General features: G+C 38.9%; 1 protein-coding gene across 1 annotated transcript in view; it reads left to right on the forward strand.

The window, feature by feature from the left end:
• The window catches only part of TACC2 (transforming acidic coiled-coil containing protein 2), a 152,787-nt gene that overhangs the window by 295 nt on the left and 124,613 nt on the right, over positions 1–27,879 (forward strand). The window contains exons 2-3 of the mRNA XM_074831449.1: positions 16,133–16,210; positions 17,765–17,824. Coding sequence (XP_074687550.1) covers positions 16,178–16,210; positions 17,765–17,824 — 93 coding nt within the window. The 5' untranslated portion in view covers positions 16,133–16,177. The remainder of the gene's footprint in view (positions 1–16,132; positions 16,211–17,764; positions 17,825–27,879) is intronic.

The following is a 27,879-nucleotide window of genomic DNA, read 5'->3' on the forward strand; positions in this document are numbered from 1 at the left end:
TTTTCTCCTTACCAGAAAAAAAACAGTGGCTCCTTTGAGGTTCTATAGTTTCATGATCTCTTGTATAACTTGTTTTACAATCCATATAACCTATAGTCTACAGGATCATGTCTATTTAGTCAGTATCTTTCTAAGACCAAAAGACTGATCATTAAGTGTGCATGTCCTAAAAGAGCAGTTTTAAAAACATGTTACAACATTACAGACTGCAACAGCTATTTGCAAATGCTGGAGTTTTTAAGTATGGCTCTCTTCCACCGTTGTTCTTTTTTTCAGAAATAGTTCTAAGGATTTGTTTCAGAAAGGATTGCTTGTTGATTTTAAGTTGCCATGTAACGACAAGAATGTGTGTTTCTCATGCAGAATTTCAGAGATAAAATTAGCTGGCTAGTCACTAGAAAGATTATGCAGATGTTTAAAGATGTTCTTAAGTGAGAACTGACTATGTCCTTTCACGCATAATGAAGTTTGCTGCAGGCTGCAAAACACAACACTGAACATCTGTAGGTAGAATATTGCCTCTGGTGATGCAGACCTTTTATAGATCTTCAGGTAGTTGAAGTCAGTTCTAGCCTTAACCACTAGGAGAACTGATCAGATTAAAATAATACTTCACTAGTTTGAGATTAACAGGAATTTGATTATTATTTTGAACCTTGACAACATTATATTGAATTATGCTGTCAGCATATAAGACCATGGCCACTTCATTATTTCTGGATTTTTTTAAGGTAAGAGGTTTGTATTACCACAATGTTTTGGTATGTTTTGTATGTTTTGGAAACTATTTTTCAAGTAATATGTCTTTAAAAAGATATGTTTATCTTCAGGCAAAAACTAACAATCATATTGACAGACACATAATGACAACGGCAGACATGTTTCTATCTGTATTATAAAGTTGGTATTTCCTACAAAATCTGATTTAAACCAAAATACAGAGTGCTTATAGCTTGAATTTGTTTCTCATGATTCAGCTATTCAGGATCAAGCTGCTAATTATCTAGGAGTAGGCCTTTTTCCCTTTACACAGCCCAGGAGATGGGTTAGAAACCACCTATACACGTAGGAGTTAAGAAAAAAGTCTCCATCCCTCCATGTCAAAACTTTTTAATTATAGATTCAGAGATTAATTAAGTAGATGCTAATACATATATCCATAAATCTTATTTTAAAGGCATTTTGGAGATGAGAAAGGTAGAAGGGCTGGTAGCTGGCCAGAAATGTCGGATGGGCCTGTGGATGGAAGATCTAATTCTCACTGTCTTAGTTTTCAGTACCCTGCCATCTGCAACTGCATCTGCATCTACATCTACAACTGCATCTGCATCATTTACATCTACATCCATGCATTTTTCCATCTTTAAAACACAGATCTGTGACAATGACAGGCTTGAATACCCTGGCTTAGGGAGATCAGTAATCACTTTGCACATGCTCCAGAATTATCTAGTTCGTATTTTCATCAAGCGTTTTGACAATACCAGGGCAAGCTGTGGAAAGCAACCTAGCCCAGGAAAAAGCTGATCTAAGTTATATTATAGCTTGGTTATTTTATCAGTAAAGCAAGTTGTCAGTGACTGGATGTGCTTGGATTGTCACATGTGCACTGGTTTGTGGGACTGATTCAAAAAGACTCCTGTTCAAAGCCAGTCAACAGCCTACAGCAAAGAAGAAATAAAATAAATGCCCCTACTTCCAACCTTGTACTTCATACTAACAGGTATGCCTGCAGACCGTTTCCTGCTTATACAAAAAATAATTTACATTGTAAAATGCTTGCTAGTTATTTTGTGGGGCTTGATACAAAGCAAGCGGGATAGAAATAGAAATAGAAGCAATAGTTTGGAGAGCTTCCAGAGCAGGCAGTGGAGGGGGGCAGAGAGGGAAACATCACTGTGAAGGTTCAGGTTGTGAAATCTTCTGCAGGCTGTGGTAGGGTCCCTGTCTTCATGGGCAACTTCCATTCAGCTGGATGGGAGGAAGGTATTTTTGAAGAATATTGAGGATATCCCTTTCTCGCCACTTGAAGCTTTCTTTAAAATCATCTTTTATGGCAGTATTGGAGAAGGATTGACCTGTAATACTGGGCAGCTTTCAGTGAGTGCTGTGCTGCTTCTTTATGTGAGGGAAGACAAACCAAGCTTTCAGCCTGACCACTGACCTTTTTTCCGGAAAGGTGGGCCTTCATTCTGGGGGAGGTGGGAGCCACTGCTCAGGCTGCAGAAGACATTCAGATCAGCTTTTGTGTTTTCTGATGCCAGTGGAACATTTCTAGAAGCTCCTTAAGTCCATAACAAGCCTGAAAAGAGTAAAATTTTACCCTACACCTATGATCTAAGCTTAAAGCTAAATGAATAGCTTAAATACAGTTGATTCTATATTCAATTGCAGCAACTAATGGTTTGAAGATTTGCACTGCTGACAGCCAGTGTAAGAGTAAAGCCATCGCAGATTAGTTTTTCTTTTTCTTGACATAATCCTTTTTAAGTACTGGCTTCTAAAAATCGCATGGTGAAACACAGTTCAATTTAATATTTGTATGTAAACTCCTGAATGCAGGATATTATGAAAATATATCAGTTGATCAAGATACATATACAGAATATACAAGGCTCAGCAAGTTTGACAAAATACTGAACCACATATTCTTGCCAAATTAAATTTGTCATAAAATGCTAGTTAGGACTTGACAGACTCATTTACTTCTCTGGTTTCACAGCAAGCATATGATCCAGCTAGCACTCTTGGTTCTTGGTCAAACCCAAGACTCAACCAGCTCTGAGTCCTTGCAAATGGATTAGGATGTTTGTTTGCTTCATGTGTAAACAGTAGTGTGCTGCGGGGAATTCTGTAGGACTGTAATAGGACTGTGCAAAGATAAAAGGTAAGAACGATTTGGTTTGTTACCTAGATGAGATGTGCTTTTCTGAATATAAGTAATCAGCAAAGATTCGCTGATTCATTACAAGCTGATGTGTGACGGATGTATAGTGTAAACACTTTTCCTTGCTATCAAAACATAATGTGATAGATATCATGCTAACTATTTTTTTTGGTATATGAACGGTTGCCATATTTGCAACAGAAATATTTTAGAAGGAAACAGGACCAGTATAACTGTAAGAAAGCAGGACCATGAGATAATCTCCCTAGAGGCAATGAAAGAAAACAGGAAACTTTATTAGTGAACTAACACTATAGCTGTTTTTGCAGAATAGATCTGACTGAGGAATTGATAAAAATTGGACAAAATGGCATATATTTTCAGAGGAATTCTTTGGGAAATATGATTTCAGAACATTTTCTACCATTCCCAAAATGCGCTTCCTCCAACAGACCTGTAAAAAATATAAATATTTTTGGGAGATACACACTAAAATAGAGGAAGGGTATGTCCCTCAGCCGTGTTTTCTATGATTCTATGAAGTGTCAGCCAAACAGCACCATTTCTGTGCACTTAAGGTTCAATGTCAGGTTTTCACTCACTGTCCAAAAGAGGCAGAGAGGAGACGTCTAGATCTTCTTGAGCACAAACAATTTTTGATGTTAACAAACTCTGACATTGTGAGCAACTCCTAGTTGAAGCCAGAAGCACAGATTGCTGCAGTAAGGGAAGGGAAAAGAGGTACAAAAAAAGCAGTTAATGAGTGTCAAAATCCTAATTTTTACAGCACAGCTTAATAAATCCGCAGATTTGGATCTTAGATGCCTAGATTTGAATGTGTTTCATTTTGTTTTTAGCGTGATATAGACTGTGATTTCTCCAACACTTCAGAGGGATATGTGTGATGTATTATACATAGCTGTCTTTCACTTTTGTTACTCTTAGCCTAGTATAATGTGAGCTGTTGACCTACTTTTCATCCTCATGAAAAAGCTTTTGATTACACCATAAAGATTTTGTTTTTATACTTCTGTATGTGTCTGTGTATTATATATACAGCATATTGATACAATTGGAACAACAGTAATGATTATTAACTGGCGGAATAAGTTGCATGTCTACTTGTTACATTGTCTATTACTCACAGTTTCCATACCACTTCCAACCGTAAACTGAAAATTGCACTTAACCACTTTCTTTATGAGAAATAGCTGCTTTTACCCACAAATTTGGATCATTGCACAATTTTATTGAACCCATATGAAAATCTCTGCATGATGCAAGGGGGCAGGAGGTTTAAATTCATGGTCTACATAAAGTTGGGTTTGGTCTTTTTTTCATTTTCTCTGGTGGGCTCTTAAGTCATTGCACTGTTCACATCAAAAGGTGATGTGTGTCAGGAGCATTGAGCATGGAGATAGGCTTGCATTCTAATAAACTAGTCTTAACATTTCTTATTTGTCATACATGCAATATTTAGTCCCTGCATGAAGACCTGCTAGCCCAAAACCAAATTTCAAACCATAGCACTATTAACCCATTTCTATTGGTAAAAAGATTTAAAGAGTTTTGGAAATTACGCTTAAGCCTTTTGCATTAACATATCCTACAGTCTCATATCTTTTTATGGTAAGTTCTGTTCTTACATCTGAAGTTTAAAGAGGTTTGATGCAACCTATAGGCTATCACACTTTTCAAAGAATATTATTCCTTTCTAGATGTACAGGACTTCACCAAGTAACCTTTAAGAGTTTGCTCATACAACAAAAAAAAGAATCACATCTGGATACAAGAAGATCCCAACCTTGATTCACTTTAGCCCTTTAATTACAGAAGGTGGTACTGTATATACTTCAAGCATACATGAACTTTAAACTGGACAAACAATTGTAGGCCTTATTTTGTGCCCATTCCATTGACTTGAAAGATGGTTGAGTACTAGTGACTGATACTTAGTTCCCTACGTTCTGTCATGGTTTCATGTAAAGAGTAGAAGTTTTATATTTTTCCATTTACTAATATCTCAAAGTGCTTTGTGATTAAAAACAATCAGTGTAACTGGGAGACAAAACTGCCATCTGTGAACTTGCATATAGCATCAGTCTAGGCATTCTTTTTAATATTAACTCCTGCTCTAACAGGAAAAGGCATTTTTTGCCAGCAAGTCAAGGACATGCAGTACAAAAAGGCACTTGGGTCTTTAATATCTAAGAGAGTCATAAGGCTTCCACAAACATGTAATATTTCTACCTGAAAGATGAAATCTCATAAAAAAATCTTGTCAAGCTAAAAATCTTGAGTGCTGTGTTTCCCATTGCACTGGTCTTCTGCCATCATTTAAGATATCAGTGCAGACTCTTGGGATTTTGCACCCCAATGAATTACCATTTTTACTTTTGAGTCCACATCCAACTATGAATCCAGTCACTGGATTGCAGTGATAGCACTGTGTGCAAAGGTTATAGACATCACAGGTGCAACTGGAGGAGAACTAGGGCAGCGTTGCTTATTTCCATTCACTTTATTACCTTTGTTTTTTTCTTAGGGATGAAAAGAACAGCTTGATGACATCAAGAAATAGCTAAATAGTAGATAAATAGAAATCAACTGCAAAATCAAATTTCATCTGTTCCTCTGTCAAGTTCCATCTGTTGTAATGACCAAAACCCAAATAACTATAGCCAATGTTCAAAAAACATAATTAGATTTTGATATTAAAATCTTACTGAGCTGAAAGGGGAAATTCACATCTTTAAGAACCAGGCTGTTTGCAGACTCAGGAAGCCAATATTGCAGCCATTTGCAGATGATCTACGACGATTCTTTTTTCCCAAATTTTCATTCATTATTACAATCCCTGTTTAAAAATGTAAATATAGTGCCTAATTATGTATAACAAAAATTACTTTGTGATCCTGATCTCCAAGGAACCTTCCCCAAATCCAAACTGAGACTGAGTTCAAGTACTGCAAAGTCTGCACCTAACAACATTCACTAATGATGAGGAAATGCCGATGCAAAAATACACCTGTAAATTAAGAGTGAACACTGAAATTGGATATTGTTTATATTAGTGGAAAATGATAACATGAATATAAATAGTGTAGACCCACCCAGCTGGACAAGGCAATATGTTATATGAGTTTAAATCTGTCATTAGGAGAAACTGATTAGGTTTATGTCTGTCAAAACGATGAAGGCTTGTGCCATCTGTAACAACAGTGAGCAGCTTAGTTAACTTTATCTCCACCAACCACCATGGATCACTAGGACCACTTCCTGCCAACATGGCATTAGATCATCTTTTTAAAAAGCCACTACCACAAAGGCAAACATCAAGTCCTCCAATTTAGAGTCGGAAATGCAGTTTAAGCACCAGTCATTGTCAACAGATCATCATAAAAACCTTAAGGACTGTCTTTAACCGACTTCTCAATCTTGTTTTGCATGTCTGCTTAGTTGAATCAAAGCAGTCAAGGGGGAAAATAGGTTTATAATTTACATTCATGTTCATCTTAAATATTTATTCATTACATTAATTTTATACGTTATAACAGTGATGAAACAATGGTAATGACAGCAAGAAAGCGTTCTCATTATTATGCAATTATTCTTGTTTGGGAAAAAAAGCATGTAAAATGCTATAGACTTACTGGTTTTCTTTCCTTCTTTATTTATGATATCTTTAGTGATACCTCTGTGATGTTACTGTGCACAAAAATGTTCTTGGCTGCCCCTTACAAATAAGCGTAAGGAAGTATTTCAGTCCTGATTAGTCGTGAAATGTGATGGGGTCTTTTTGTGCAGGGCTAAATCAGTGTAACATTCTTGAGAAAAGTCCCTAATCCAGTACCTATTCCATGCAAAAGATAAGCTATTCTTTTAGAACAACAATTCCATATCAAACCAGTAATCGTTTTTATTCTGTATTGATATTTTGAGGGCTGAACACTAGCCCTAGTTTCCTGCTTAGTCCAGGATCACACAATATATTAATGGCCTAATCACTCAAGCCCTCTGTGCCTCAGTTTCTGCTTTTGAAAAATGTCGGCAGTGTTATCCTGCATTGTAAATCAGTGAGGAATTTGCATGAGTAATCCTACCTAAATACTTACATGAATATAAGTGTTGTGCTTCCTTAGTGTAACCATTTTCAAGGTGCAGAAGATTGAAGAAACTTGACAAGATTACTTTCCAAGTAAATATTTTTTCAGCCAACCTCAGCATCTTTGTAAACAAGGATTCATGGCTTTATGAATACTATCTTGACTACAAAATTATTTCAGCGTCAGTGACTCCATTCCCAGAGTTAGTCCCACAAAGATTTAGTACACGGTCTTGGACTAGAGTCTGAAACCTAACCGTGGTTGGCTATTAACAAGCTGTCTTGAGGTGTAAGTCTCCTGAGAGACTTATTTCCACAGCTTGCCCTCACTATTGATAAAACACAGCACATCTGGAGTGACAATATTATTCACTGCTAAATATTCAGTAGCTGAGCTTATAAACTAGGTTATTCTCACCCAGTGATAAACTATCATAAAACAATGAAAAGCAGCTCCAGGCTAAATGATTTCTAACTGAAGATGAGCATATAACCTGTATAGGATATATGCATTTATATATACATAGTATATAACATATACATGTGTGTATATCTATGTGTGTGCATGAGTGTACATGATTATGTACCTGTGTTGGGCCAGCACTAAAAGTCAATAAGCGTCTGCCCCTCAGCCCAAGGACAGTCTCTGCGTGTTGGAGGCTTTCTAGAAGCACAACAACGAGTCCTCCTCTCCTGTGATATTTGTGTGGGCATGAAGGGTGTGTTAGCACAAAACCCAGAGAGCAGCTGCAACCTGCCAACTCTGACATGTCAACACACACCTCAGGCCAAGAAAGCGGGAGATGAAATACTGCTGCCATCCGCAATTAGGGAGAGACAGTTGCTGACAGCTGGTTCAGGCTCCACAGCTAAAGGAGAACAAGAAGGAAGAACTCTCTTACCTTCTGAGCAGCTTTACACCCTGCCTCTTCGCTGCCATTCTCATCAGCTCTCAGAACACCAGACCTTATGGCAACTCTTCGCTCTCCCTTGTATTTCCACTGAGTCTCTTGGTCAAAGGGAGGAGTCAAAGGGAATGCATGGACAGAAGAAACAGGTAAACTCTACAGAGGGGAAAGCAAGAAAAATAGTTTGAAGGAGGAAGGACCTGAAAAGAGGCAAGGAATAATTCACCTTGGGATGCATTCTTCCCATGCTTTATATGTGCCTCTAGAGACATTTTAAACCAACTGGGCCCCACCTTGCTTATGTTTCCTTTTCTGCCTCATCATAACATGGATTTTTGTCTCTCTGTGTCCTGTCCCACTATCTCCAGTGCTGTGAGTGGACACCACAACAGGCAGAGCAGCTTGGGGAGCAGAGAGCCAGCGGGTTCTGAAAATCCATCCTTCACCTCAGATCTCCCACCACTGCTTCCAAGACTTTGCCCCAAGTCAGACTAAATGTTCTTCCTTTGAGTTTTAGGAACAAGGATCCTTCACTTTGAGTGAATGACTGTGTGCATTTAGAGTGTGAAAACACATGTGCACTCTGCCAAGTCGGCTATGGACCTGAATTATACAGTCATATATGTCTCATAATACAAGTATGGGGGAGATATTTCTCATAGATCATAATCAGCTGTTTATAAAAGGCAGGCAGTAATAATAAGGAAATAATTTACAGTCCTGTGCAATGATAAGCACAGATTGACCAGGTGAGCTATGTAGGTCAGCCTCCCCTGTAGCTCCCAAGCCCTGTTAGCTGGTTGAGACATTAGGAACTCAAATATGAAGCCTTTATCCAGCTCTCCATAGCCAGATACTGCATGAGGACAGAGAGAGTCAGTGCCACTGCGCAGAGCTGTGTGTTTCATCTGGATCAACAGCCTTCCCACTGACTTAAGTGCTGCATATGGAAACTGGTGAAAAACTGCTGGTGTAAATGTGGTTTGGAAAGAGAAATGCTCCAATACTTGAATGTTATTTTTTGGATCATATATATTTTATGAAATATTTCTGGCATCAATTTTAAAGACTAGGTCCTCTGCATTACTTTGACATCTGCAATCAGTGCAAAGAAAAGGGAATATACATGTGCTCAAAACATTTAATGATCAAGGCACAAGAGAAGGATTATTCAGATCTACAGAGCACAGTTTTAGACACGCTGAGGTGGTTGTGACATCCTTGTGGGACTGGCAGATAAAACACAAAACTTATCTGAGACCCATGTCTTCCAGGCAGGCAGTTAAGGGATAAGCAGGATACCCTAGGTGTCCAGTGTGACACTAGTTGTCTCTTTTAGGCAATAGAATCATACCTAAGATTTCCAGAATCACTTTTATTTATTATTGCATGAAATAATATAGTATTATGAAAGTGCTGGTAAAAGCTGAAATGGCAGACTTCCTTTTTTTCAGCTGGGAAAATTCCCGGATAGAATGTAAAATAAAATTAATTAGCACCCCTCATGTTGCTTTAGGAATGGTACCTCCTGATGGAGGTCTGAATGAAATTAAGTAAAATTCCAGCATAGTCTGGAAAACTGGAGCTTGCTGAGGAAGCCCATGCTGACATCCTAATTCTGCTCCTTAGTGTTTTGGGTTTTTTTACCTTGGGCAAATCAATTCATCTCCAAAGAAACAGGCGTTGTCTTCTACACCTTTTGTGCCATGAATATTTCGTCTAAAAGATCTGAAGGAGGGAGGAGGGACTATCTGTACAAAGATGAGAGCTAAAGTCTTGCAGGCACTTGATGTCTCTCACTACTTTCTAAAATCACTTCTAACAATATTATGTATAAATAAGGCCTTCACAATTTCTTTAACTATTACCACTGCCATATCTAAGTACTTCATTACTGTGAACATGAATAAAACATTTCAAATACCTCAGCTATATGAAGAGCAAGAATCCTGTCAGAAGTCAAAACACTTTTGGATCACAATGTTTTTTTTCAGATTTCACACTGTAGCAAAATAATTCCCTTTCACTTCCTGCCTGAACACTGTGATTTTGCAGCCTGGCCACCCCTGGTGCCACAGTCAGGCCTCCACAGTGCACCCACATCCATGGCCTAGGAGTGCCTGAAGTGCTGCGCTGGTGTCACTAGAAGCAATGGAATGGTGCCATAGATCGGATTTTTCCAGGCCAGGTTGCTATACTGACTGCAAATTAGCCAGAAATGGAAAGAATAATTTTTAACTTTCTTAATCTGTTTTTTAAAGAAATCCTTTGTCTCTTAGGAGCAGATACTCAGAGTCTCCCTCTTTCTTTTCTTTCGTACTTGTATATTAAGAGGAACAAATCAGCCAAGGCTGGACTGCATCAAAGAGCTGTCTCCTTTGCTGTCCTTTAAATCCTCAGTCCTACCCTATATTTGGTGGTGGGATCCCAATGGGTGATTTCTGATTATCGGTGGGGGAAGTGCAGCAATATACCATTTCACAACTCTCACAAAACACCAGCTCAGCTTTTTGTTGCCAAGCAACATCACGATTTTACAGCAGTTCCAGCTGCTGATGTTGCTAAGCAACATCTTTCCCATCAACCTGTGCACTTTAAAATCATTATGTGTTTACTAATTCTCATTACAGGATTATGTTTTCCCTCCCAGATCTTGATTTGCTGCTAGAATTTGTGAGAAAACAAGGGCTGAAGGACTATCATAGCTTAGTCATTCTTGCAGATTGTTCTAATATGCAGAAATTAAGAATGATTTTTACATTGTTTACATTAAGATCAGAGAAGAGCAAGATTCTGAACACCCCCTCTTTCTTCTCTTACCTACAAGAATAGCTGATGCGTAATAGTATTCTCAGTGCTTCAGCAGAGCTTTGCATTGCTTTATGTATAGTATCAATCATGTGAAAGTAAGGAACATAAAACCATTTTGTCTTATTTTGGCAGTGTTTATACCATAAAGTAAAATGAGTTCAAACTAAATTGTCTTATATAAATACCTAAGGTAGCATGTAGTCAATATATGAGAAGCTAACGTATCTGAGTAGTGGGTGGTTGGTAAGTATACCAAATACTGTATATACAAGGATTAAATTTAATCACTCATGACAAATTATTTGGATCTTACTGAAATGCCTAACTTGTTAACCCACTACATAGCTTATCTTTAAGTCTTAGCTGTGTTTTTCCCTAGTTTGAGTCTCTCAGTCCTCCTGGGTTAGATCCTCTTTTGATCAAGAGCAGACAGCCTCCCCTGGATGAGCGGGAAGCGTGGTTGAAGAAGCACAGGGGAATTCCAGGAAATAACAGTAAAGCAGCCCGATGTGAGTACTTCTTCTCCCACCAGTTCTATCATAAAATCAAAGAGAATAAATCAAGACATCAGAGGATGAGGAATGCTCTCACAGTTAGTGGTTTATGCAAACTGATTTCACTTCATACTGGAACGGAACAGAAGAGCAGCATCTGCATAGATGGGAATAACTTGCAGTGAATAGGTGTTGCTTGGGATAGGACCTGAGTATCCTAATTCTGACATGAGAGTGGGTCAGAAAACTGACCCAAAGATATAATGTCAGTGTTGTCAGACAGAGTTGTTCTAGGTCCAGAGATAGAGAACATGGCTGCTCTATTACCACGTATGTTGTCCCCCTCATTTCATGTGATTCGTGGTTCTGGCAGTAATGAAGTTGTCTGTGTGGCTTTGCAAACCTTACACAAGGTTAGCCAGAGGGATTCTCTTTGCACACATGTTGATAAAAAAATAAAAATATAAATCAGAAATTATCATCAACTACCACAACTTCCCCACAGTTAGTGCCAGACAATTGTTTTTCAAGGCAGCTTCTTCACTCTCACTCTGTGGCATTTTCTGGCCTTAGCTTTAGAAATGGAATCGCACCAAATATGAGTTCAGTTTCTGTTTATGAGGAAATAATGTGGCTAGCAGAACTGAGGCTATATTACCGGGCTTCTGTTTTCCTGAGTTCCCACAGGATCCCTGGTCTTAAATTCACCGCAGAGAGCCTAAACAAAAATGTTGCATAATTTGTTGTCTATAGGCAATGAATTTTACAATGGCCTCATTTTGTTTTCTGAGGAAGAGCACAGTAAAACATTGATTTGATGAACTTCAGCTTTTCTGGATTCTGAAGTAGTCTGGGGAGACCAGAGAAAAGAAGATGTGACAGCCGCTTTCACATCCTTTAGGTTTTGAGCTTCACTATAGATCTTGACTTTTCCATCTTGAACTCTTAGAGGTATAGCACAGATTTATTTGACATACTGTAACACCCACACACCACCAAACCCACTTGTATGTAATTCAGTTTACAACCTGAAAAAGCTCAGGGAATACAGGTAATTTATTTCTGATCTGTGGAATTCTTCTTTGATCCGTAACAGCGGCTTAAGGTGGTATAATAAAGCTTGGAAGCTTGGATTGCTGGATCACCAACTTCATAAAAAAATAAAAGTTGAAAAGGCAGGGCTACTCATGCATTCCCCGACATTGCACTGTTCATTCCAGCCCTTCACATGCCGAATGTTTCTTCCACCCAGATGTTTGTAGACCAAGACGCTGTGGAACAAAGACCACAGGAAAACCAGCAGACAGAATATAGATACCCTATGAAATTCTGCTTCTCATTCATGTCAGAAATTAATTTTCCATACCAGAGTCAGTAATGCTGCCTACCAGCTCTTCAGGGTGCAGTAAACCGGCAGTAGACAGTTCCTTTGCTGCGTGGCACCAACAAGCACCACTAGTGTTCACAGAAACTTGTTAATCCCTTGCATTTGCCACTAATGATAAATACACCATCTTTTGTTATCAGCTGTCTTTATGAGCACCCCTTTGTGGAAGCAATGCTGGAACTGACAATGAGCATTAATAATAACAATTAGCTCACCCATAAACCAGTACTTCTTGCAACATCACATTTCAAAGGGTTTTTGTCATGTCTCCACCCTTCAAGATGATTAAGTGGGAAATGATTTCAGCATAACCTGAACAGGAACATCAACATTTGTTAGCAGGTATTTCTGAGAGTTTTCAAGAGTAATACAAGAAAATGAAAGACAAACTTAAACACATAAACAAACTTGAAAGCAAAATGCTGAATAGATATCCCCCCAATACTAATTTTCCCTTGAAAACACATGCATAACTTCGACGTATTGTTGATACTGTTTCACTGAACAATTTTTGAGGTGCAAGAAGCACTGCTTATACCATAAGCCAAGAAACAGTAGAAGGGAAATATATTTTAACCAAAATCCATTTTCTCTGGGGTTGCTTTTGTGAAAAACTTTAGTACTCAGTTCATGACATGCAGAGCCATAGCAGTCTCCCAGGAGCAGGGGGGGAGGCCTGGGTGGAGGAAGTATAACTCGTTTTCTTTTTTGCCTGGGGTGGAGGCAAGTTGGTTGTTCAGCAGGTTATGAAGGTGGGTCCCTGAAAGAAAGCCTACATTTCATGTCAGTCTGAGGAGAAGTAGGAGGAAAATAAGGTGAAAACTTGTGAGGTGAAGATGGAAGGAATGGTTTGAAGACATGCTCTAAGTGTCAGTGAATCCAAAGCTGCCAGATTAATCCTGGAATGTAAGTGTAAAGTTAAATATTCTGTTAGTTGCTTATTTTCAGGAAAGCAGTTGTTTTACTGTACATGTACAAATGTCTCTATGGGCTGATCAGACCAATTTGGTACTAGTGAGCAATTTTTCAGATATGTAGTGTTAAAATAATTTTAATAATGATATGTAAATTGTAAAAGATAGTATAGAAAGATTGGAAAGATTATCTTTTGGTTAACCTATGTTTATTTAATGAATGGATTTTTAGCATGTTTTTAATGTTTATTTGAAATTCTATACATATGATAAAGCACTTGTAGTTTGCAACCTAAGTAATGCTTGTGCACTGAGAAAATGTTTTAGAAATAATGTATGTAAAAAGGATTACAATAACATTGTAATCTGAAAAATTATCTTAGTTACTCTGCAATGTAATTCATGCATTATTATTATCACTTGTCTCATTATTGCAGAATCTATAACGACTTTATTCCCTGTTTATGACATGTATCTTCATTATTAAGCTGACGGTAATGTGAGAATTGCATGACAATTGTGATACATCATTCTCTAGGGAAAGAAAAGAGTAAGTAGCATGATATGATATGTTAGTGGAGATTTGTGATAGCACTTTTGCCGTGCTTTTGTAATTTTCTACTTTGATTGCTGTACATTTTAATAAATCATAGTAAATAAAGTGTTTTTTCTTTAAAATTAATATTACAAATTTGGCCTCTAATTAGCAGCTGCGGTCTTAACGGTCAGTATTACTGAGTTGGTGCAGAAGCATTGAGAGCGTATTATGCACTGGAGTGAATTTACCCTAAAATAGAGCCACATTGTGTCATACACTAGCTAACCTATTTAAGAACTTGATAAGCAAAATTTCCATTTTCCACAACCTACATGGAAGACACCTCCCCAAGTAACCGAACAGCTCCATGGGCACTCGGAGAGTTTCATTCATACCCCATCTTATGTTATTACTGCAAGTGCTTGTGAGGGGACTGTTCAGAGAGCTTTAAATTTCCTGGTGTTTTCACATGATGTCTGTGAAAACAGAGAAAGAGCTGGGAAGAAAAAAGCTTGTTAGGTCAGTGGCACAGAAATGCCAGTATATTCACTCCTGCTGGCTGTTGAGGGAAGCATATTGCTATAGCGAAGTTATTATTTCTCTCCTGTGCATTGAAACCTTAGTTAGTTACTCTAACAGTGTGAGAATTTTTTTTATATGAATACATACTTAAAATATTATAATCTTAATCTGTTTTCTTGGAACATTGGGCCTGAAAACACCATCACTTCATGATGGAGTACTTCATACTTGGGGAATAGAGATTTTGCAAATATTACATACAGTCTTCAGTTTAGTTCAATACTATTTTAAAACAGTAGAGGATTTGGCAGTAATCTCAGCAGATAAAACCTAGTGTTGCTAATTAATCACTAAAAGTGCAATCCCGGCCCCAGTGATTTCAACAGGAGCAAGTTCAAGCACCAATATATCCCCTGAAGACACTCAAGTTTAAACAGAGCATAGCTTAAAAGCACAATACCAAACTTCTCTCTCTCTCTCCAAGCCTCCTGTGAACAAAAATAATCTTTCAAGTTTAAAAAAGTGTACTGTAGTAACAAGTAATAACATTCCTTAAAAGCTTATATGGTTTCCTTGGCTAACAAAGTGCAATCTTTCTTTTACAGCCTGACTTTAATGGAGTTTTTCTTGACATATGCCACAGACCAATTTCACATTCTTTGGAAAAAAAAACCCCGAAGAGTGTGTAATTTTCACCTATCCAGTAATACCATAAATACAGTGAATTTAAATGTCTGAGCCCCAAAATAAAATGTCTAGAACAAGAAGTAAACATCTATAAGTGAATCTCTGTTGAGTACTTTTACTATCAAGTATCCTGTTCAAAAAAATACATAAATGAATGACGCCCGGGGAGACACTAATTCTAGAGCTGCCGGTTACAGTTCTAATACTCAGAGGATTTTTTTGAAATTAAATAATTAGTGTTGAACGAGTGTAAAACCAATAGTAATTAAGGTGGGCAGATCCTGTTAAGCATAAAGAAAATGTGTTTAGATCATAATATTGTAAGCAGAATAATGCCTAAGAAAAGCGGGGTGCGACTCCAGTGATGAGGATAGAAAATCCATTTGCTCTTTCTTAAAGCTGAGCGCGTATGTGGAAAATTGTTTCACTTACAGTAACGGTCAGGTTTGACATTGCAGTTCTGACAATGAGCATGCAGCTCAGTCCAGGATCTCCAAGAAATACAGGTGGTTTGAATACAGTTAAAACAGTAAGGTTTTCATATGGGCTGTCTATCCAGAGTAACTTTGGCAAGAAAAATGCTTTTCTGCTCAAATGACAGGGGATAATCCAGAAACAGAGTAACAAATCTCAGTTTCAAGGAGTGTCTTTCAAGCGTAAGTGGAGCCAGTGTAGGTAAGACAGCAGAGACTTTATGAAATAAAAGCATTAGGAGGTCTCTTCCCCTGATTTATGACTTAAAATCATTGTAAGACTGAATGTTGGGAGAGGCCGCTGATAGGGTGACTGAGATGATATTCCTCCAAGATTTCCAGGGTTTTTTGTTGTGTTTTTTTTTTTTTTTTAATGGAAGACTTAGAGCTTTTTCTTTTCTTCTAGTGATCTTTCTTTATCTGCTGTGTGATACTGGACGTCAGCATCGAAATGGGCAATGAGAACAGTAGCGTGGAAAATCAGGTGAGTGTGACAGTGTGATTGCATTTTATTTCCCTACTAGCCTAGAGCAAACCTTACAGAAATTGGTTTCACAGCCGCTCACCCCACATTTATCTTCTGCTCCCAGTTACACTCCAATTTAAGTGTCATTAAGGGTAATTGAAGGCAACATTTTGTTTGTTTTCTTCGGCAGTGACACTGCTCTGTGGCATCAGGGCACTATGTGGGTGGGTGCTCCTGGGGGCACAGGAGTCAGGGAGGATCCCCATGGGGTGGACAGGGCTGGCTCATCCCACCTCCCCAGCCGAGGAGTGGGGCAGTTTGGGGGGGGCAGCTGGGGAGCAGCCAGGGACAGCCCCAGCTCCAGGCATCCCGCATGTCCCCAGAGAAAGGGACAGGCCAAGACGGGATCCGGGATGTCAGCCCAGATCAGCGGGGCCGATGGCCAGGCAGGGCAGGACTGTAGCGGAGCAGGAGACCAACATCTTATGGCATCGCAGGGGATAACGTCCCCAGGGGAGCTGCAGTGGGGTCCTGGGCCTTGGGCAGGGTGGGGAGAGGCCCTGGGAGGCCGGCAGTGCCTCTGGTGCCCTCAGAGCCCGGCCACACAATAGCTTCCCCCTGTTCAGAAATTACCTTGCAACGTATATGTGCTGATCCAGGAATTTACACTCGTTTTAGAAAGGTGCGTTGTTAATGCGTGTTGGTGTTTGGTGATTTATTTTTAAATTCTTGAAATGAAGGGAACCCCAATGCTATGGCTAGTGGTGTACAATTACATTAGAAATTACTATGTTGATATAAGTTTTAATAAAAGTTGTAATTCATTCATTTCAACAGTTAAAATACCAGGACATGTTTCATCCTCTCTTCTTCCATATGATTTGGTAGATGATAAAATGCATTAGGGTTCATTTTTCTTTCACTTCAGGTCTCAGCAGATCTGCTGTACCTTGTGCATTGCAAAGTGGAGCCTCTCAAGGGAATCGGTATTGCAAGTCAGCCAGATTTTTTCATAAAAAAATTTTTAGAAGAAAAATCTTCTATAATTCTTGTTTTTTCTAGCCAAATTGTATTGTTAGCCCAAGGTTTGGTCCCTTTTTCAGGAGTTGGGAAGAGGGGAATGTGATAATTCCCATAACTAAGTAATGAGAATTTCTTTTCCATTGTGTACAACTTTCACTTAGGAAGTTTTTGAAAGTCAAATAAATTTCTTCAGGAGTCCTCCTGAGGCTGATAAGACTTTACTTAAAAGGTATTGAATTTATTAAGAAATGTAATAAAAAGCTCTTATTTTCTAATAAGGAAAGTAAGCTTCTGGTCTCCTTTTCAGACTGTAAAACAAAACAACAAACCCCCCCCAAAAAAAGAAAAACAACAAACCACAAAGCAAAACAAAATAAATGCTAGAAATACAAATTACTTTAGAAGTCACTATTAACAGAGAAATAACAAGAAGTAGTGATAAAATCTTAAAAGCCACTTAAGCTGCTGAACAGCTATTGGAAAAGTATTGCTTAGTGAATAGCGGACATTCATACAGCCACTGAAATGTTTAAATATGTTCATTTCTAGTCAGAAGTTCCAAATGCAAATAAAGTCATCCTTATACCACCAAGCCAAGGAACACAGCAGGTAGTGGATGATGAAACCGGTTTGCATGGTTTGCATTGCAGAATGTTAGCATCAAGCTTGGCTGTTCTTTTTCTTACGCATCTGCTTCTGGCTTTTGGTTTTTTTGACACTGACTGCAAATTTGCAAGGCAGCTACATTAAGTTTTCAGCAAGTTGTAAAAAAAAATCTGGTTTCTTTTAACTTTTTCTTTGGTAGCAATCTATGCTTTAGAGAAACGGCCTGTATCTGACCCCCTTTGCATGCTGCCTTCCCTTCCAACTCTAACACAATTAAAAGAGCTCAGTGGGTGTTGTTCTTATACGCAGTACCAATTGACATGAGTTGTTGTTTTTGTTTATGTATTTATCAGAGAACACCACTGCCCAGCTCTAGCTCTCAGCTGAGTCATCTGGAAGCTGTACGCATGGTTTGCATTAAAGATGGGAGAGCCTGTGCTAAGTTTAGAAATCATTTAATAAGCGGGAAGATCTGTGGAATGAATATGCTACTATGAAGAATGTAGTAGGCATTTAGAGAAAAAGTAAATACCCAATGTGCCTTGTAAAGACCAGCCTCTGAGGAAAATATAACCTAAACTTAGTAGAAATGAGCAAAGATAATGCTTGGATAAAACAAGGTTGGGGTCAGCAGTGTATTTAACAAAGTGATTTTACATATGCTAACCATGTTCTGTTTTGCTGTAACAGTTACACAAAGTCCAAACTGCTGAGAGATTTTAGGTTTGTGCCCTGCCCTATTAGAATGGCAAAGCTTGCTTCCAAACAAGGGTCTCTGGCAGTGACACAGCTTGTTGGGCTTATGCTGAATTAAATAGAAGCTATTTTTAAGATGAATTTTCCCTGAAAAGCAAAACTCCACATGAAATGTGTTTAAATTGAAAAAGAAGCAATCTAGAAGAACAGATATTTTGTCTCAGCTTAACCCTTGAGATCCAGCCTTTAGCAGGGAAAATACAGGGGAAGTAAAGGAGGTATTCTTTAATGGGAAGCTATGAAAAGCACTATAGTTTATGGAACTGTAGAAGGTCTCAGCCATTGTGCTGCCCATTAGACACAACTTTCTTCATCCGTCCAAAAACACATCCGGTGTTTTTGTAGGGATGTTTAGTATAGAGGAATAGTTTTTGTAGGGATGTTTAGTATAGAGGAATGGCAAGGTCCGTTCTCAGGCTTTTCCCTGACTTTTCAAATGTTCAAAAATCATGTCCATGGCTGTAATAAAAGGAAAAGGCTCATAGTTTCATAGAGACTGATGTATCAGTGCACTTCCTCAGCCCTAGACCTCTTGATAGTCTGAGCTCAGATGCCAGCTAATAAAGTCACACTTACAAACAAAACCAACCTGACTAGGACCAACAAATCCACTACCCGAGAAGTTTGACAGTGTGAGGCACATGGTCTGTGTGACGGAGCCCAGCACACCAGCTCTGCAGCCCAGCCTTGCCCACGCTGCTCCAGGGGTTTGTGCAGTTAACTCAGCGCCCAGGTCCCAAAGTGACTGTACATTACAGAATAATTATTGACTTTAATGGCTGTTTTTTATCGTGGTCTCCCTTCTACTAGAATTATACTATTAACAAGACATCTTCACTTTGATTTTAAAGGGGTGGGTGGAGGATGTGAAAAACAGGAGTTCTCTATCATTGGAAACATAAGCACAAAATTTTCTAAAGCTTGAATAGGCTGGATTTTCTAATATGTAATAATTTTAACACAGGTTTTAAATTCTTGCCACTCAGAGTTCTGAAGAGGAGAGCTGTTACCTTTCACAGCCTTTCTTGTGATTACAGAAAAGTCAAAGTTACCAAGTAATTGTAAAGCTCTTTCAGGGTGAAAACTGCTGCTGAATTGAAATTCTAGCAGCACGTATTTTGCCCCATAGTTGAAGAGGGAATTTCAAAGTCAGTTACACATAAGTTATTTCTATATATTTTTCTTTATCCTTTCTTCTTCTTTGTTTTCTGAATAAGTAAATAACCAAACAAAGCTGGTTATTCCACATCTATGTTATTGTCCATTTCTCTTTAAACATAAATTTTAATGTCTGGTTATCTTTTTTGTTCTTGTTTATTTTCTACTGTGAACTGTGTAAGATAGGCTACACATGCATACTTGCCAGAGGGGCCATAACTTCTGAAGAGTCTATTTGTTTGTCTGAAGCATCATGCTGTGCTCCTGCTGGGGTTTCTCCATTTAATTTTTACGAACGAATCTGACTGCTGCACATTCTGCAGTTAATATTCTGTGTCATTACTTTCCCCATATTTCAACTTCCTTATGCCTAAGCGAAAGGATGAATTTAGTTTATTGGTGTGGTTCTTCTTTCAGATCCCAGTATTACGGGGATCAGCAGAGAATGCACTGGGCACATTAGCAGCTTCCCAGCCTTCAGTCTCCGTTCCCAATGATGACAACCGGGCAAATTCCTCTGAGCTCTGGTGCTCATACTGTGTGTTTACATACTTTTTGAATAGTGAAATAATATCTGTAAACATTGTTTATATTCAATTGGGAACAAAAATACATTCCCAATTTTCTGCATAATAATTTTGCCTATAGCAATTTAATGAGGTACGCTGTTACCCTACACGGGCTTTTCTTTGAGTTTGTTATGTCCACATGACTCTCCATTTTTACTCTCTGGATTATTATTTTCTTTCATTTTTCCTTCCATTTCATCCCTTGCACATCAGGAGCGCACAGGAACAGCAGAACTGTTCCACATCCTTTCAGTCAACATTTGCCCACAACAGGGTGTCGATGGCAGCTGGCTACAGGCCAGCATGCCCATACTGATGCGTACGTAGTTCTAGCATACCTCCAGCCACCACATTCACTAGTGCTTGCTTCCAATGATAATTACAACTGGTCCAATATTCTATGGTGAGTAATGCCAAAGATTTGTTTGAATTAACACAAAAAGAACATGGTCTGTTTTCAGAGAATTATACATCCATTTATGCAAATGCAGCAAATTCTGGGACACTTCTCACTGCAGTGAATAATTATACTTGTTCTCATCTTCCCTGTGAAGGAGGGAGGATGAAAGAAGAATAATGTGAGGGAGTTCTTAATTTGAAAGTGTAGTGAAAAGGTAGTTAGACAACTATTCCTTCTCTTCTGAATTAAGGGTTAAATCTTTCTTTGGATCTGTAAAGCCACCACCATTTCTAATGGGAAATGTACATTTATGGGTACAGATGAAAAGGAAAAATATTTTATATTTATAAAGAGCCTCTATAATTATTTCCTATGTTTCTCCATTTAGAAATAGGGTGAAAATGTTGGACCTACATTTTCTACAGCTATGGGTAGTTAGAAATTACTAGGCAAGCAAACACTATCGGCTGGGGAGCATAACAGAGTTTAGAACTCAACTTGGAGATGATTTTACCAATAGTGCTTCATATGAATCTAACAGCATCTTCTCAAGTGTTTTATTGTCAGGCTGCTAAGAACCACTCATCAGAAAGCTGCTTTAGCTAAAATTATATTGACTGAAAATTGCAAGTTATGTGATGAAGACTTTTTTCCCAAGATCATCAACTTTATTCTCTCTTTCTCCTGCTGTATCTCATACACCTGCCATCCTTAAGAAAATAATGTAGGTACTCATCAGGCCTTCATCCAACTGTCAGGAAAAGGACAAAGGAAAATAAGAAGCAAGACTAGTGGAGTTACAAGGATAACTGTGAATTTTCCTTTGCCTACTGAACATCGATCACATAAACAGACGGAAAGATTAGGTTAACCAGAACCATGAAGCCAGTTACACAGCTATGCTTCATTTCGCCCAGCGCAGACTCATGCTACATATGTTCAAACAGACCTAAGGCTCAAACATAGCAGCAAGTTGTTGAGAAGATACTTATGTTGACATTACAAGGATCTGAAGATAAACAGTTCAGTGCCCTCAGTGGGTTGGAAGAGTCATAAACACGAACAATGAAGCCTGAAGGTTTGAATTGCTCTTGCTGTAGCCAAGAGGAAGTTGTGTATTCTGTGAAGAATGCTAAACCAAGGATAAGATGGTGATTATATATAACAATACACACACACACATGCATGCACACCACACACATCCCCGTGTTTATTTTTACATTTGCAGCCCAAGTCATTTCAGCAGGTATTTCTCAGGAGGGAAAGCAACCCTTTTTCTCTAAGAAAAGGTCATAGGTACTTAAAATAGAATGTGTAACCGGAATTTTTCAAATACTGTTGATACCGTATGACACTTTGCTTTGCTTCTTGTATTTGTAAGAAGCAGATTAAATGAGACTTCCACCAAATGCCAATTTTTGCATTCCTGTCTCTTTTGGGATTTTAATTAGAAAAGGCATGAACTTAAAATTCGACTCCTGTGAGAGACAAATAAACCAAGCCAGAAGCAACAGCAAATTACACCATTACTGATTAAAAAAAAAATTTGCTGTAATTGCAAAATTCTATATGAAATCTCCCTTAAGGAAAGAGTCTGCTTTTTGCATCTGATTATGTTGTAATTACATTCAACTAATTAAGTGGTTGTGATGTTTGGGGAAAAAAACAAGAAGTGGTCATGATGGTCAGCCCCTTCTCTAAACTGCTGTATTCCAGCCACTCTCAACAAGGGGCAGGCCCTGAATAATGCAGATTGCTGCACAAGCTGTTTATTAACATTTAGCTCCCTTGTGATATGACAAAACCATGTTTTAGTGTAATTCTTCAGATCTTAACTGTCACATGGAGATCAAGTCTGACCCAGTATGTCAGGTACCAATTTGTTACTGTCCCATGATCAGTAGTTTTTCTGACCAGTCTTTGATGATTTGATTGAAAAGTTGTGGTTGTTAAAGCAATATCCACTCATTATCTAATTTTTATCTATTTTGGTACCATTTCTCCAAACAATGGAGAAACAATGGTTCTCCAAGGGTATAAAGATTGAAAATTCTAATATACCACTCAGTTACTGTACCTGCAGAACAGCAAGAAAAACAAAAAGCCAGAAGAGCAAACAAGTAGCTCCTAAGATCCGCTCTGTCATAAAAAATTGCAACAGCCACTTTAAAAATATGATTTCCCAACCATATAACCTGTGCAATTCTGGTTTTTGAAAAATGTAAGCTTTAAAACTGTTCTTCTATCCACTTTGATTTCTAGTAGGTACCAGGGTATTAGGAAGACTCATTCAGGAACTGCTAACTGGATTGTTTTAAGAATCGCAGCAAGCCGTTTTCTGGTGTCTCCGTTCCGTTTTCAAGGAATGGATTTAATGCTGAAGTACAATAAAAATAACGAGGAACAGCCACCTGATGAAGGCTGTGGATGAACATCTTTTCGCTCCCTTTCTCTGCAGCCAGTCCTGCAGTGAAACGAGGAATTGCTGCGGAGTATTGCGGCGCAGCCTTCCCAAAGAGCGCCATGTGCATGCTTTTCTGCTTGATGCTTTTCTGCCCGGCCACATGTGTGCGAGGCGTTTGGCTGAGGCCGTGTGTGGCCCGCTGTCCCTAACGGGGACCATGTGTCCGTCCTCCCGATGCGGTCAGCTTGGCGGTGGATGCTGAAACCGGAGCCCAGGCACTGCAGGGCCGACCTTTGCTCTGCATCCCGGCGTTCACCTGCACCGCCACAGCCTGAGCCCCGTCCCTGTGGAGGAGGTGGTGGCTGGGAGTGAATGAACCAACACTTCTAGCAGGCAGACTTTAAAAAAAAACCCCAATTGGTAATGGAAGACGTGGAGAAAAATAAAAGGTAAGTCTGGTTTATTGATTGGGACTTGTAAAGGCTTGTTCCCGCTTCCCCCCCAATAACCAGAGGGAGTTAGTGAGAATGGAAACTTAATGTAACTCTTCAAAGATTACTTTCAGTTAGTCAGAGCTATGGCATGTTCCCGCAACTGCTATAAAAGGATGTGTGTTTAATGGAGGAATGTTGCAGAGGACAGATGGAAAAGGAAACAACTTTTATTGAGAGAAAGGAGAAAGGGGAACCAAACGAAGTTCACTCATTTGGAGGGGTTTGAGTGTGAATGCGAGGCTTTAAAACCCAACTCGTTTTGTGTGTTGTGATCAGGAGCCTGGTGGCTTGTGGAGAAACACGAGGCTTCTAGACTGGCTGTAACACAAGGCTGTGGCGGTGCCCGACGCTGTTGCTGTGGCTTTGAACCAGAAGGGGAGAGTCAGGGGTTTGGGAGCTGAGCTGTGAACAGGCTCCCATGTAGCATTAAAGGAATTTCTTTCTGGTGTGATAACTTTATCCAGTGTACAGCAGCGCAAATAATCCTTTTGGCTATGGTCTTAATGGAGTTCTCTCTTCTTTTTTTTTTAACTTTTAAGGTCCTGTTCAAAGTCATCAGGAAAACAAAGCAATTCTGTAGATTTACTTTGTGTGCTTGTGGAGTTCAATGCTTGTGGAAAGTTTTAATGCAAATTACATTCAGGAGAATCAGTTTTATTCATTTAAATAGCATGCTGGCTTAAAGGAAAAAAGTATAAGCTGTTTTGTTTTCCTTCTGTTGTTTGTATGCTCTCTGTGACAAACTTGGTTTGTTTGTTGTTGGGGTTTTTTAATTAACCTAGACTTAAAGAAAAAAATTGCTGAGAATCTCTGTATTCTGTTTTTTAATATAATTTTTAATATAATTATTTCTTTAAGTCTTTCAATTATGTAACTTTTTCAGAATCCTTTTCAAAAAGGAGTATGCTATATTTGAAACGGATATAAAGCAAATTTAGCTGCAAGTTTCTGTAGTAAATCACTTCAGAGGCTGTATGTGTTGAAACCTCAAAAGTAATTTATTTAACAGCAGCTTTCTGGTGATACTTTTGAACAAAACATAGTCTTTCTAATTGTTTTCACAGATGTTAATTAAAAATAAAAAAGCATGCTCTGCAAAGCTAGTTCAGCACCTGATTTGCATAGCTAGCTTAAATTTTAAAAACTTGATAGAGAAATTGAATTATGTTTTTCTGCTGGCTGGCATAGATTCACAGAGTATGTTCTTTTATGATGATTAATACATTAAATGGAGAAGACCAATATATAAAGCTTTCCTATATCTTGGAATATTAGTAGTTCCTTTTACATTTAAATATCTACCTTACTATTTATTTTAGACTATTGTTAAAATCCTTCTTTGGGCTTCTCTTGAAAATATACTTTCCTGGCCATGTGTGTTCTTGCCTTACAAGGTAAGAGGGCAACTTTGGTTTTTGATCATTCAAACACCTGACAGCCTGGAAAGAAAGAGAGTGTCAACAACTGAAACTCCTCATGCTCTAACAGGAGCTACGTTTCAAACATTGTTTTAATGTATTTTAAATTTGGTCACGTTTGTAACTGGAGGAGCAAGAGTCAGATTTTTCTGTGTCAGTGACAGTTGCCTAGGGATAGCTGGGAGATGAACTATAACTTCTAAAACATTAGATCCCTGAAAGCACAAAACTAGTTAAAATCAAAAAAAGTCAAACTCAACCAACCAACCGAAAACACACATGAAATACCCCCCCTCCCGACAACCTATGGAAAATGTTAAAAGTAGTCTTCAAAATAGTGCACATAACTAACCTGTTTTGTTGTGATCGTTCTCCTTGCTGTCTCAATCTGCCCCTCCCAGTGTGTTTTTGTTTAGACATTAGGACTTGGTGTAACAGCTGATAAAATCAGTGGAACATGGGCCCTTCTCTGTGTCTAATGTGGAAACATCCTAGTTTTGATGAGATGAGGTGTTTAGGTACAGCAGGCACATAAATGTCTGTATTATGTAGTTAACTTGTGAAGTATGGAGATTAATAGTAAAAGCAAAACCCAGCAAACTTCTACGAAAATTATTCTGGCCCCAAACTGTTCTGTGAAGTGTCAGACACAGGGAGTCAATGACAAATTAGCCTGACTCCATGTTACAGTTTCAGACTCCCCTGAAATAATTCTACTGCTGGGTTGCAAGTACCTAACAGATGTAACCACTGCATTAGATCTCCTTGTATTTGTTAGTGCTAGTAGAGCGTTCGTAGCAATGTGCTGTCAGATTTATTATATGGCAGGCTGGTGAGTAGTGTTTCTTTCTAATGCCATAACTGAGCCCACATTGCTGATTAATTACTGGTTATCACGTGGCTTGTGGGATTCGTGGCTCTCCAAAGGAGACTGGTTCTCTGCACGGAAAGGAGTTGTGCAAGAGACATCCCTATTGTGCTGTGGCTCCACAAGTGGGATGACTGCAGGTCAGTAGAACAGAGGATTGTAACCTAAAGGAGCCCTTCAAGTTAAGTGGCTGATCTTGTGAAAGAGAGATTAATTAGAAGCAATGTGCAGGTACTAAGAGTGCAGTAGCTTAATGACTTAATTCTTTCCCGTGTTCCTTTCTGCTAGGGAAGATGACAGAGGCTTTAGAAGAAGGAGACAAAACAGGCAGCTCTTCATCTTCTGAAGAGACCTGTGAGGTATTTCTTCTGCCTAGCACCCAAATCAGCTGAAGAAAATTTGCTATGGTGGTAGCAGAAAGGAAGAAAAATAAAGAATTAGTTCTCACTGCTCTTGCCAACTGCTGGAGGCACCTGGACAAATTTGTAAATTGGCCTAATTTCTTGGGGTTCTTTGTGTGGTTCTCCCTACCCTCCCTGCCCTGCTGGGAAAGGAATGGAGGTAATTTTTGTCTGCAAGTGGCTTGAAAATTATTCTCCACTTGTCTCCTACTGTGAGGCCCATCTCCCAGACTGACCCAACTGTAGTTCTCACAATGATATATTGACAGAGCACGTCACCATGGCCGCCTCACACGGCTTGTTCTGAGTTTAACAACCCGCTGCCTTGCTCTTGTCCTGCTTCCCTGGTGGATCAAGGCCAGTGCGTGCTCTGAAGACTGACCCTCCGTGGGGTTGGGCCCATCTAGTTGAAGGAGTTCCTCTTCTGCCAAGATATTAATACCCACACCTTGGCTTGCCGTGTTTTCTAAACGCTAACTGGCAAGTGGGGTAGCTCTGGGGTGTGGGCACAGTGGTGGTCTGTGAGTGGCAACTGGGCCATGGATGTGCTCCCACACGATCCCATATAGCCCCAGAAGTCACTGTTTTCGTTGGTTGGACTTTTTTTCCCTGATAATTAATTTAACAATGCAATTTTTTCATAGTTCTTTCTATCTGCACACGTGTATGCATGCTGAAATAAATTCTCCATGCAAACTTTCTCATGGAAACAAAAGCAAGGCTGCCGAAAACATAGCACCAAAAGCAAAACAGAGCCCTGTAAGATAACTAAACTCTATTTTTATATTTTTTTTCTGGCTGGAAGAAACAAATTTCCTTTTATAAATCTTGATGTTCTAGTATTTTTTTGCCATATACTGTGGTTTTGGGGCCAACATATATACTTAGATAAATATTCCAAATGCCAGATGTCAGCACATGCTGGGTAAGTGCTTAATAATCATGAAACCAAGAGCCCTTGGTCTATCCCAGCGGAAAGCGGTGTGATAAAGGAGACTTCTGCAAACAAAGCTGTAGTGAAGGGGTTCCTCCAGGGAGAGGCAGAGGATATGAGAGTTAATCAAATTTGCCTTAAGTCTAAAGGAAGTCTTTTTATATTTTCAGTCTGCCCTGACCTTTTCAATTGCTCATTACATAGGCTTTTCTTGTCCACTGGGTGTCTCTCATTCCTGGCTCTGATCACAAGAAGCCTTTGCTTCTTTTGAGAGCACGCCATGTTCAGAGAAGTGTAATTTTGTAAACAACAGCTTTCTGCAATTTATTGACTACTTCTAGAACAAAATAAACCAAAAAACTGAGAGTAAAAAACCCTGAGAGAATAGTTGGAATCGTGTACTGTGCTTTTCATCTCTGACATTATTCTGAAGTGGTTCTCTGGTTGTCAGTACATCTGCTTATGTGTCTTTAAGTCTGCCTTAGGCTTTTTACAATTACAGTTAAGAATTAAAACAACAGTATCTGTATGTTGAGGGTGATCTGATGAAGCAGTTTTCCTTCTCTTTCACTATTGCTTGATGTGTCAGAGGATTTGAAAATGAGCTTCTTCATTCTGATGTCATTTTTGCTTTACACTTAATTGTTTCTCTCCAT

This window comes from Strix aluco, chromosome 7 (assembly GCF_031877795.1).
Source record: "Strix aluco isolate bStrAlu1 chromosome 7, bStrAlu1.hap1, whole genome shotgun sequence".
NCBI lineage: Eukaryota > Metazoa > Chordata > Aves > Strigiformes > Strigidae > Strix > Strix aluco.